Here is a 13,040-nt window from a genome sequence, read left to right as displayed (position 1 = left end):
GTAAAAGTTGAATCTACTCTAAAGCTCTTATCGAGACAAACACATCATTAAAGACAAATCACAAGTTGGATTAGTAGTTTTGTTGACAAATTGCTTTCAGTTATTATATTCAGCATGTATGAGGTCACCAAATTTGTTCCCATGCCGACAAATGCATTTTTGTCTATATGCACGTGTTTTCCCCATCTCATTAGATAAAATGCCTTTGTAATAGAGGATAAATATTTTACACGTAATTATTGTGATTTACTTGCCATTTTTATTGCCAATGCAATTACATATAAAAATCGGATTGTATATGCCAACCGAATCGAAACTTATTAGGAAATCAATAAAACATTAGTTTTTTGATTGAGCAGTATTTTATTTAGTAAACTGTTAAAAGATGGGGCAGTTGAGGCAATTTTCAAGAAAAAAATGCTGAAAAATCGACAAAACTAAAAATAGAGGCGGGGTTAGGAGGGTAAAAGCCGCGACAGAAATTTATGAATGTTGTTGAAGTAGGAGAGAATTTGTGTTAGGCTGCAAAGGGAGTTCAAATCCGTAAAGATCCTGAGACCAGGCTCGTAGCACCGCGTGCTGGTTCCTGGTTGCAATAGAGTTTTTATAGAGATTGTAATATGAACTACATACGAAGCAAAATGAGTGGATCTACGCTCTAAACTACGTCTATATACATCCGTATGTAGGCCATATTTTGAAATATCTAAAAAGACTTATATAGTATTTAGGAACAGAGGGAGTATTAACGTACTGTAATCCTACTGTTTTGAAATAAAACTTCCTTTACCCGTAAAAAAGAAGTTTATGTAGTGTTCAAACAGATGAGCCAGATGCCTGGATTAGCAGAAGCATTTACACTCACTAATCCACAGTTCACGCCACGTCAAACAAAGCGGCGAAGTCGCAGCCACCACCTCCTCCTCTTGGCTTCCGGCCACCTTCCGGCCGAACCAGCCAGACCCCTCCCACGTCCCCATCGGTCCGACGCACCCGACCCCGCAGAGGCCCCACCCGTCATACTCCGCGCCCATATCCTCGCGCAAACTTATAAATTATTCCGTACACGCAAGGCTTGGCGCAGGGAGCCGCCCCATTTTACTCCAACCACTCTCTCTCCCCCGCTATCTGCTCGAGCGTTTCCCCTCTCTCGCTCTCCTCCCAACGTAAGCCGACCCCGACCCCGACCCCTGTTCCACCCTCCCCCGCACACCAGCTGCTCGCCGAAATGCCGGCGCGGGGGCTCCTCCGCGCCCTCCCGCTCCTCCTGGCGCTGCTGCTCGCCGGCCCTCCGTACGGCGCGGCCGCGGGCAACGGGACGTGCCCGCTGGACCTGACCTACGTGCCCACCTTCCCGTGGGACCCCGCCCCGTGCGCGGGGGCCGCGCCCAACATGACGGCCTGCTGCCAGACGCTGCTCTCCGTGCTCGCCATCGGCCTCGCCGGCCGGCTCCGCTCCACGGGCCAGTTCCGCGTCCCGTCCGCGGCGGCCTCCGCCGCCTGCATCGCCGACTTCGCCGACGCGGTCGCCGCGGCGCCGGCCTCGCTCCCGGGCGCCTCGCTCGTGCACTCCTGCTTCCCGTCGCCCGACGAGTTCGCCGTCTCCCCGTCCTTCTGCGCCGGCGTCACCACCGCCGCCGAGTACCGGGCCGTCGTCGGGAACGCCTCCGTCGCGGGCCTGGACGCCGCCTGCGGCCCCGACCTCTCGTCCTTGCCCATCTGCGACCGCTGCCAGACCGCCGGCATCGTCGCCACCTCCCCCCTCATCGCCGCCAGCGCCAACGCCACGGCCGAGTCGCAGCGGAACTGCTTCTACCTCACCGTCATGTACGCCGCCGGCATCTCCAGCGCCGAGGGACCCACCTCCCCCACCGCCGCCCATTGCATCCTCGGCCTCGGCCTGTCCACCCCTCCCTCCCAGCGCTCCAAGTCCAACAACGCAGCCATCTACGCCACCACCATCCCAATCGCCTTCATCCTCGCCCTGTCGGCCCTCGCATTCTTTGTCTGGAGAAAGACAAGGCACGCCAAGAAGAAGAAGAGGAACCACACCATCCCTGAGGAGGGGTCGGAGGACCGGCGTCCGCACCTAAGGCCCAACACCGGCTCAATACTCTTCGACATCGCCGAGCTGTCCAAGGGGACGGACAACTTCGCGGACCGAAACCTCATCGGCCGCGGTGGGTTCGGAGTTGTCTACCGCGGCGTGCTCGCGGATGGGTCTGTGGTTGCTGTCAAGAAGATGCTCAACCCAGAAATGGACGGCGGTGACGAGGAGTTCACCAACGAGGTGGAGATCATCAGCCACCTCCGGCACCGGAACCTGGTGCCGCTGCGTGGCTGTTGCATTGTCGACGACGACATAGAGGAAGGGAAGCAGATGTTCCTGGTGTACGACTTCATGCCCAATGGATCGCTCGAGGAGTTCATCTTCCAGGACAGAGTAGGAAGCAGCAAGCGGGCGGCATTGACATGGGCACAACGCCGGAACATAATAATGGATGTGGCAAAGGGGCTGGAATATCTGCATTATGGTGTCAAGCCTGCGATCTATCACAGGGACATCAAGGCGACCAACATATTGCTCGACAATGAGATGCGGGCACGCGTGGCGGACTTCGGGCTAGCCAGGAGGAGCCGAGAAGGGCAGTCTCACCTCACGACGCGGGTTGCCGGCACACATGGCTACCTGGCGCCGGAGTACGCGCTCTATGGACAATTGACAGAGAAGAGCGACGTCTATAGCTTCGGCGTTCTGGTGCTTGAGATATTGAGCGGGCGGCATGTGCTTGACATGACGGCTTCGAATGGGCCAGTGCTGATCACCGACTGGGCGTGGACGCTCATCAAGGCTGGCCAGTCAAGGGAGGTGCTCGACGATGCACTGTCGACGTGCGAGAGCCCAAGAGGTGATGCCATCGAAAGGTTTGTTCTTGTTGGAATCCTGTGCGCTCATGTGATGGTCGCGCTCCGACCGACCATCACCGAGGCGGTGAAGATGCTTGAGGGGGACATGGACATACCAGAGATACCAGATCGGCCGCTGCCATTTGGGCACAACTTTTTGATGTTCAGCGAAGCTGGGAGCAACTTCAGCGCTTCTCCGGCTATCAGCGGCCCTTTAATGGATAATGGGGACATGCTTAGGTGATGTAATTCTTGTGTTTGTTCTGGTCAACTGAAGTTCAGAGCTGTGTGTCATTACCTCTTGATTGTATTGACTTTCTGAATGAGGCATTCAAATGCCAAAAATGGCATTCACATCAAACTTTGTTACTTTGGCACCTTGGCCATCATCACTAACATTCAAGCCACACTGTAACCAGGATAGGCAGCAATTATACAAGCATCTTGACAGGGACAGGAACTGTCTTAGTTAAAGTTATGTGCTGGGAACCAACTAGCGCTGTTAAGTTCATCAAGCCAGACATGAAAAGGAAGATACATTTTTAAGGTTGCACAAGGAAATTGAAGCTGGCAGTTGTGGCCTGCAGGTAGAGGAGCTTCAGTTGACACAGGCCGTGGCAGGATTCGGTGGCCTACTTGTCTTCCTGCAAGTTGGGGTGGCTGGGCTGCAGCCGGAAGGTGAACGGCATCTGGGAAGTGAAATCCCTACCCTGATGGTACCCGAGCTCCATCTCCCTCATGCCGCTGCTCAGGTCGTCCTGCTGGTGCTGGAAACAAGAGGAGAACTTCAGCGATTTCTCAGCTTTTGGGTTACTTATCAGTAAAGCAGAAAGTGCGGTTACCATTCACTGAAATTTTAACCTATGCAGTGAATTATGTTATTACAGTTTCAGTTATTCAATTGGACTGGGTAGAGGTGATTCGGTTTGCAGGGTATGAAGACAGGCATGCTGTTTTGAAAAATAATGCAGCAAGGAACTATTGTAGTGGCGAGTTATTTGGTTGCTGAGTAGATGACTCTGATCAGCCACATTAAGTACTGATCAGTGGTCTAACTGCATTAGCAACACTTTACTGAAACCAAGATAATGCCCTTGGAGGATATGATTATGCTCCATTTCACTAGTTGGCAAAAGATGATGCATGTCTGCAGTTCCGCAGGGTGATTAATTCTAGACTGAAGAAAGCAAGGAAGTGCTCAAGAATTACCATCCTCAGAGCCAGCAGCTTGTGCTCCTCCTCCAGCATCTTCTCCTGCGGTAAATCACAAAGGAGGAGCATGATCAGAATTTTCTTTGCCAATAAAAAGCAGATCTTTGCAAATTCTTCTTCAAGAAACTCCCATGGTGTACAGAAGGAAATGCAAAGAGCAGTGGTAAATTTAGGGCCCATACATTCCTCCTGTGCATCTTCCAGTGGTCCATCTGCAACAAGGAGACGGCACCAACATCAGAGACAGACAACAATATTCCACAAAACAAAGATGAAACACTTGCAAGCTCTGAATTTTGTACACCCAGCATGCATTACCATCTTGTCCCTGAGGTTGGTCTGGCCGTTCGTGAGAGCTTCCTCGATGGCGATCAGTTCCTTGGGCTGCAGGGAGTTCACATCCTCGCCTTTCATATGCCTGCACCGTTAATCAGCTGCCGCAATGAGTCATACTCATACAAACATTGAAGAGCCGCAGGTAGAATTGGAAAGAGAGAAAAAAAATCAAAGCTGGATGGAACAACACTTGCCTGAGCTCGATCTGCATGTTGTCGTTCTCCTTCTTCACCCTGTCGATCTCTGCGCTGATGCTCTGAAAAACAAAACATCTCCAGGGCTTTCAGACTCTGAACATGTTTATTGGATGTGTGCTGAAAGAAACCGCTGAGGTAGATCAGGCAAGAACCTTGTGCTTCTCGTCCCACAGGATCTTGCCGGAGTTGGTCTGGTACTTCTCCAAGATCCTCGGTAGCCTGACAGACAGCAAAGGCAAAGTTAGCAGCTTCGTGACCGGCTTAAAAAGAAGAAGAAGAAGAAGAAGAAGAAACAGAGCCCTTGGCTAGAAGCACAATAAAGGGTGAGAGAGGGAGGAAGGGGAGAACAAGTTACGTGGTCTTGGGCGTCCAGAAGTCGTAGAGCTTGCCGGCGCTGGAGAAGATGACGACGCCGACCTCGGCGTCGCAGAGCACGCCGATCTCGCGGGCCTTCTTCACCAGCCCGGCCCGGCGCTTGGCGAAGGTCACCTGGCGGTTGGACGAGTTCTCGATCCTCTTGATCTCGATCTTGCCGCGCCCCATCCCAACAAGCTCCTCGCTCGCCGAGAAGAAAGAAAGAGGACCCAGGAGCACCCAAGACCCGGAAGACTCCTCCTCCCTTGTCTCTGTGGAGTGTGGACGGCTGGGAGCGGCAGCGGCCTGTGGTGGTGGCGATCTTTATGGGCGGGCGTGAATGCCATGGCCGGGGGGAGGTTGGGGGGAGTAAAGGAGGGTGGCTGCCATGGAGGGAATGGAGGTGAGGGGGCTTTCGGCTCGCCCCAGGGTCGGATGGCCGGAAATGGAAACTGCTCGCGTGCTCTGCTTCGGTTCGTTGCGGTTGGATTTTAGCTGACCCTGGCTCGCTCGCTTGCGTTGGAGGGAAGGGGGCTCCCGTTTGATCGGCGGACACTTCACGCGCTCTCCCATGTCTCTCTCTCTTTCCCTCCTCTTTTTTCCCTTTCATTTCATCCCTTTCCCCTTTATTTTTGCGGGGAGCGTCCTCTCTTCCTTTATTATGGTTCATTCATAGACTCCCTTTTTACCCTTCTCTTTGGCAGTAATTTTTTTCTTGGATTATGTACTTTTTTTAGTGGATTATATACTTTTCAAAAGTAGAGCTAACAACCTAAATCATTATAATTTAATTTCCATTCAGAAATTGCTTACCACATATACCGTGGTCCTAGGCAGTAATCTTGTGGGAGCAGTGCTACAGGTCCGACGATTTTTAAGACGATGCTTGTATGATGATGGAATGAAATTGCTACTTGAACAAGGATCATTTTACAGGAAATTAGTATGATGGAATAAAATCGATTGCCGGCTGGGCCATTCCGGACAGCTTTCCGCCCATGCAGATGTCGGCGGTCGACGTGTGTGACTTGCGGCAGCTCGTTCGGGCGCGGATGAGCACGGGCTCCGGCAGTGCCCGCGCTGCCCTTGACACGTTTGACGGAATGACCGAACAAGAGTCCGTGCGTTTTTTTTGCTCTTGTCCAATCAGATTTTAGCACAAACCATTAGTTCATTTCGCTCATGATGAATGCTTGCAAACCATAATCATGTAGGAGGCGTTTTTGTCGAACATGATCAAGTGGGAGAAGGCACATGCCGTCCATGATGTCGCGGCTACCAAAATTTCGTTCATATGGACGGGCATTTTTTCGATGAGGGAGAACAAGAAGGAGGAGAGGTCAACCCTATGTTGAATGCGCAAAAGGAAAGGATGAAGTGGGACCGGAAGAGGGCGGAGAAGAAGCTGGAAATTGAGAGGGAGAAGATCGAGTTCGAGAAGCAACAAGCTGCGATCAAATGGGAGCTCGAAAAGGCCAAGACATCTGGTGACATGGAGCTTGAGAAAGAGAGGTTGCAACTCGAACGGGACGTGGAAGATGCGAGGATCATGTTGGCGGACGAGTCCCTCTTGAATGAGCATGTGAAGAAGTGGCTTGTGGACAAGAAGATGAAGATCAACGACTGTAGGAAGTACGAGGCGGCGAGGGCGGCTGTGGCTCGGATGCAGGCAGAGCAGGACGAGCAGGAGCAGGCGCCCAGCCAGTGATCCGACGCCACCCGTCATGTCGGTCATTGATTTCATTTTGTCATGTCCGGTATGTTGAATTATGATTTGCTTTGCTTTCTTTCGAACTTTGGCATTCAGACGGTTGTATCGTTTGATTGACATGCATGGATTTGAGGATCGGAATTTGCTGTATGTGGATGTGCGGCGCCACATTTGAGGAGTGCCCGGTCAGTTCCCGCGGACGCGTCCGGACGCGTTTGAGGGTCGGATTTGTCAAGTCTCGCTGTAGATGCTCTTATCTCTTTGTGTAAAAAAAAAAATCTTCCCACAGGAATTATGAGTATCGTGGTCATTTCCTTGTTTTTTTAGGAATGGGCTTTCCACGGATTTCTATTGGAGAATCAACACAAAAGTTAAGCACAATTTGTAGGTGGCTCTCATGTCCGTTTCTCTTTGCCAACGGGAAAAAAAGGAAGCGAGAGGGACAAGAGTGCATCAATCAATCAATCTGATCAAAGGCTCCCTCCCCATCATCCGAAAAAAAGAGGCTCCCTACCCATTGAATGGTCACACGGCCATTCCAGGTCCCCATATTATTGAGAAACAGTATAACGTAGCCACCTACAAGCCTCCATAGCGTTTCGAGCGTCTCAGTCGTCGGATCCTTCCAACGTACGCTGTAGATCAGCTCGGTCGTCCTTGGGTGGTTCACGCGCCGCGAAAGCCGTTTCGCGGGCCGCTGCTTCGCAGAGCGAGCGCCCGTTTCTGTCCGTAATCGGGCCAGGAAAGCCCATGTGCAGTCGAAACACACTCGCATGGGCCAGGCTATGTGTTGGCAGCGCTATCCCTTCTCCCTACGATGCCGCCGTCGTTAGGGTCCCCGGTCCGTGATGCGCCATCGTTACTTCCCCGCGATGCGCCGCCGCCTTCCTCCGTCCTGCCGGCGAGCTTCCTCTGCGCATCTGCCTCCGCGTATGTGCCCTTCATTGGCCTTTATTCTTCCACTGCAGGCTCCTTCTTTATTGTTCTTAATCTCCGGTCTTGCTGCGTACCTCCACGGCGGCTGCAGCGGCCGCCCTCGACGGCGGCGTCCATCATCGGATGTCCTCCTCCTGCATACACCTCCATCTCCATGCCCTTGCAGCTGTAGCGTGCGTTCCTGTCAATTCTGCAAGTAAGGCTGAAACTGATGCGTGATTATCCTTATAAAGTTCCATTCTCCACCTCCACTGTTTTGTTACTTCTTGGTGATAGTGGAGAGCAGCGTCGACACTTGAGCCAAAAATCGTACCTTCATGGTGAAGGATTTGGCTTTCCTAGCTCACCCTCCCCGTTCATAGTGAGGCTTCACGGAGTTTGCTTCCAATCCGAGAGACCAGCATGATCACCAAATTACACATCACCTCTACACATTCCTCTACCTCTCCTGATTTCTTACCAATTCTTAAACTATGTTGCTTGACCTTTTTACCAATTTGTAAAACATGTTGGCAATGTGAAGAATTGTGAGTGAATGACTGAATATCTACAGGGTCGACCGAGCCAGTGAGTGATGCCGTGGTGGCAGCGGTGAAGGAGTTGTTGTGGGCGGTGGCGTCAATCTGATCAGCCCGAGCTCCTTGGTAAGAACTGAGAACATCGGATTCAGGCACCAGCAATTGGCAGCACTCCACTTCTGCAACGACTCCAACGGTAGTAAGCCATGGACCGTTGTTCTGATTTTTTTTCCTTTTTTGGCAATCACCCTGTTCCACTAAACTAACACGTGGAAAACATTTGTATCATCTACGGAGTATATAAGAGTTCGGTTCAGGGGACTCCAAGGATGAGGAGGATATAATGGGCTGGCGCATCGTTGTCGTCCAAGCTCCCTACCTAGATTTTATTCAAGTCAAGGAATATTTTTAGGTTCTTTTCCTAGATGAAACGGAATACCTATTTATAATTAATTCCTAATTATACAAGTTTCCTGTCACCTACTTATTCTCCAGAACATACTACTCAATTAGATTAGCAAACGGTCAGAACTTTCTTCATTAATTGTTGTCTTATGGTCTGTCATACTGATGATAACTTTGTTTTCAGAAACTACAGATAACCTGGTGCAAGCCTCATTTCCCTTCACAAATCATGCGAGAGATCCAGAAGGTAATACACAACTAATTTAATACCAGAATCCAACGGTTTCATGTGAAACTTCTGCAAAATCCGATTAATTTTGCAACTAGATGTCATTTCTTGTAGTGCCATTTTTCATGGTATAAGCAGGATTATGATGTTTGACAGACTTTTGCAAATCCGATTAATTTTGCAACTAGATGCCATTGCTTGTAGTGCCATTTTTTGTGGTATAAGCAGGATTATGATGTTTGAGAGATTCTGAAACCCCTATTTTTTTGGAAAGAAAACCTTACCGGAGTGCACAATACCGACTTACAGATGCTGGTGTAGATGATACAATCACACATGATGGAGCAACCATTGCATGGATGCTGGAATTTGACGATCTAGCAGTGAAGGTGATGCTCTGTTGCATCTCACAGACACCGGTATATGCCATTAATTAATTTTGTTACTTAGTAATTTACACATGAGTTACTACTTCTATACTATTGTTAGTGATGTGAAAAGACCACGTGTAGTTGAACCTTTTCAAGGATGCTACGTATTGTTTATTTATCTTATACCATGTGCATGATACAAAGCCGTCCTACTTTGGCATAGAAGAAGGAAGATATTGCAGCTCTCACAATTTTCATGTACTGATCGAGTTATGGCAGTTTTCCTCAGCTAATCTTGATGATTCTACCTTTTCATCTTAGGATGAACGGGCGCGGCAACACGCGCATTTATGTTCTAGTTTACCGTATTACGGAAACAGGTCTGAAGTAGGAGCTGTTTTACCCGAAAAAAAGAAGAAGCAGGAGTTGTTTGCTAGGCATTAGATCATACAGGGCGTGTTTGGTTGTAGTTTGCTACAGTACCCTTTTGCATGTTCATCTCCATCCTGATTCTTCATATGCAGCCTCATATGCAGGCATGCAGCAGATGCAACCTGTTTGGTTGCATGCGTCACATGAAGGGACACTTACCCCTCTGATGTTTCGTTACCGTTTTTGTGCTTAGGGTGTGAACAGATGCAAACTTCAGCTGTTTGGTTGCAAACAGATGTTTGTGTTCTGCTCACCCTAGTCAAATGTGGTGGCCTTACCACCACATGATCACCACACCGGCAAGCACAACTGACAACAGATCAAAGAGGCAAGCACTAACAGCAAACAAAACAAGCAACCAAATGAGATCAAACAAAGCAAGCAACGGAAATGACAACAGACTACTTAGATTAACAGCAGGGGCATCCTCCTTCCCTGCTCCACGCCAGGGTGCTGCTCCTGGCCAAAATATTAACAAGTTCACAGCACAAGTACTATAAGTTCTAGCGACAGACCATAACAAGTTCAACACTAACACTTTAGTTAACTACATTGCATGCTCAATGTCACCAACGCAGCTGTGCCTGCTGCAACGAAATCTGCACATGACCGAGGAGTCGTGGTTGTAGATTTGGACCGTCAGCCCGAGTCCTGAGATGCACACAACAACAAGGTCGCCTGATACGTCTCCAATGTATCTATAATTTTTGATTGCTCCATGCTATACTATCTACTATTTTGGACTATATTGGGCTTTATTTTCCACTTTTATATTATTTTTGGGACTAACCTATTAACCGGAGGCCCAACCCAGAATTGCTGTTTTTTTGCCTATTTCAGTGTTTCGAAGAAACGGAATATCAAACGGAGTCCAAACGGAATGAAACCTTCGGGAACGTGATTTTCTCACCGAACGTGATCCAGGAGACTTGGACCCTACGCCAAGGCATCAGAGAGGCGGTCACGAGGGTGGGGGGCACGCCCCCCTAGGGTGCCCCCTACCTCGTGGGCCCCTTGGAGCTCCACCGACGTACTCCTTCCTCCTATATATACCTACGTACCCCCAAACAATCAGAAATGGAGCCAAAAACCTAATTCCACCGCCGCAACTTTCTGTATCCACGAGATCCCATCTTGGGGCCTGTTTCGGAGCTCCGCCGGAGAGGGCCGTCATCACGGAGGGCTTCTACATCATCACAGCCTCTCCGATGAAGTGTGAGTAGTTTACCTCAGACCTTCGGGTCCATACTTAGTAGCTAGATGCCTTATTCTCTCTTTTTGGATCTCAATACAAAGTTCTCCCCCTCTCTTGTGGAGATCTATTCGATGCAATCTTCTTTTTGTGGTATGTTTGTTGAGACCGATGAATTGTGGGTTTATGATCAAGTCTATCTATGAATAATATTTGAATCTTCTCTGAATTCTTTTATGTATGATTGGTTATCTTTGCAAGTCTCTTCGAATTATCCGTTTGGTTTGGCCAACTAGATTGGTAGTTCTTGCCATGGGAGAAGTGCTTAGCTTTGGGTTTGATCTTGCGGTATCCTTTCCCAGTGACAGAAGGGGCAGCAAGGCACGTATTGTATCGTTGCCATCGAGGATAACAAGATGGGGTTTATTTCATATTGCATGAATTTATCTCTCTACATCATGTCATCTTGCTTAAAGTGTTACTCTGTTTTCAACTTAATACTCTAGATGCATGCTGGATAGAGGTCGATGAGTGGAGTAATAGTAGTAGATGCAGAATCGTTTCGGTCTACTTGTCACGGGCGTGATGCCTATATACATGATCATGCCTAGATATTCTCATAACTATGCTCAATTCTATCAATTGCTCAACAGTAATTTGTTCACCCACCGTAGAATACTTATGCTCTTGAGAGAAGCCACTAGTGAAACCTATGGCCCCCGGGTCTATTCTCATCATATCAATCTCCATCACTTTAATCTTGCTTTGCTTTTTTACTTTGCCTTTTACTTTTTACTTTGCGTCTTTATACCAAAAATACCAAAAATATTATATCTATCAGATCTCACTCTCGTAAGTGACCGTGAAGGGATTGACAACCCCTAATCGCGTTGGTTGCGAGTAGCTATCGTTTTGTGCAGGTACAAGGGACTTGAGCGTGGCCTCCTACTGGATTGATACCTTGGTTCTCAAAAACTGAGGGAAATACTTACGCTACTCTGCTGCATCATCCCTTCCTCTTCGGGGAAAATCCAACGCAAGCTCAAGAGGTAGCAAGAAGGATTTCTAGCGCCGTTGCCAGGGAGTCTACGCAAAAAGTCAACATACCAGGTACCCATTACAATCCCTATCTCTCGCATTACATTATTTGCCATTTGCCTCTCGTTTTCCTCTCCCCCACTTCATCCTTGCCATTTTATTCGCCCTCTCTCTCTCTATCCTCCCTCTCTTTTCTCGCTTGCCTTTTCGTTTGCTTGTGTGCTAGTTTGTTTGCTTGTCGTCATGGCTAGTCTCATATCTTCTCCGTTGTCTCCCGAGAGTGAAGTTCTAAATTTTAAACAAAGGGAGGGAGAAAATCTAAAAGATGCTTGGTATAGAATTTGCAATGCTCAAAATAGATCTACTAGGAAGCAATCTACCTTAGTTCTTCTCCGCATTTTTTATGTAGGTGTTAATCCTTGTTATAGATATATCCTCGATACCATTACCGTAGGGAACTTCTTGGGTAGCCATACTTTTGATTCTTATAATGCTATGTTAAATTTATTTGGCTCACCACCTCTTTTGGTTAATGGAACCATGTTAACTTTGGAGCATGTTATGCAAAGACTTGAAATTATTGAAAATAAAGTTGCTACTATTGAATTAGTTGAAAATCTAGATAAAAAGATCCACAATCAAATTACTCAATATGGATCTAAGGTAGGAATGACTTTGAAAAATATTAAGGAAAAGGAACCCATAGTTAATGAGAAGATAAACTTAGATTCTACTAGAATTGATAAACTTGAGGGTATCATTACAAACTTGGGAACCGCTTTTTCTTCCGTAAAGAATACTCCAAGTCCTCCTACTAAAATTTCCAAGCTTATGTATGTTCCTAAAAATAAGGGTGAATCATCTAGTAAGGAAACTGCGGATCTTAAATCTATAAGTATTCATCCCAATCTTTTTGCTATCATTAAGGAACCAATTGCTACAAATGAATTTTTCGATCTTGTGCCTAAAAGTTTGATAATCACTAGAAAGAAAGAAATTCCTAAGGGAAATAGATGCCTCATCGAAGAATTGCCTACTAAAGATGGCAATACCTAGATCTATCCTCGCTTTTATGCCTAGCTAGGGGCGTTAAACGATAGCGCTTGTTGGGAGGCAACCCATTTTTATTTTTATTCCTTGATTTTTTCTCCTGCTTAGTAATAAATAAATTATTTATACTCTGTTTTGGTTGTGTTTTTTGT

The 13,040-nt window shown here is 48.0% G+C and overlaps 2 protein-coding genes across 3 annotated transcripts; one reads left to right on the top strand and one right to left on the bottom strand.

Annotated features, from left to right (window-relative positions):
* Positions 1-1,089: 1,089 nt before the first annotated feature.
* On the top strand, positions 1,090-3,268 carry LOC123056623 (probable receptor-like protein kinase At1g11050). The gene has a single exon (XM_044479960.1). It carries the CDS (start codon positions 1,229-1,231, stop codon positions 3,149-3,151), a length of 1,923 nt encoding a protein of 640 aa, XP_044335895.1. The 5' UTR covers positions 1,090-1,228; the 3' UTR covers positions 3,152-3,268.
* Positions 3,269-3,351: 83 nt separating this feature from the next.
* LOC123056634 (MADS-box transcription factor 4) lies at positions 3,352-5,696 on the bottom strand. 2 transcript variants are annotated; one of them, XM_044479969.1, is made up of 7 exons: positions 5,008-5,696; positions 4,805-4,871; positions 4,650-4,711; positions 4,438-4,537; positions 4,302-4,331; positions 4,117-4,161; positions 3,352-3,674 (listed from the first exon to the last, which is right to left on the bottom strand). In XM_044479969.1, the coding sequence occupies exons 1-7, from the start codon at positions 5,193-5,195 to the stop codon at positions 3,540-3,542; spliced, it is 627 nt and encodes a 208-aa protein (XP_044335904.1). In that variant the 5' UTR covers positions 5,196-5,696; the 3' UTR covers positions 3,352-3,539. The 2 variants fall into 2 exon arrangements, with proteins under 2 accessions (XP_044335904.1, XP_044335901.1); XM_044479966.1 differs by having other exon boundaries at positions 4,117-4,331.
* Positions 5,697-13,040: the final 7,344 nt, after the last annotated feature.

Source organism: Triticum aestivum, chromosome 1A (assembly GCF_018294505.1).
Source record: "Triticum aestivum cultivar Chinese Spring chromosome 1A, IWGSC CS RefSeq v2.1, whole genome shotgun sequence".
In the NCBI taxonomy this organism is placed as follows: Eukaryota; Viridiplantae; Streptophyta; class Magnoliopsida; order Poales; family Poaceae; genus Triticum; species Triticum aestivum.
Note: the sequence above shows the minus strand (reverse complement) of the source record. Positions and strands in the feature narration are given on the sequence as shown.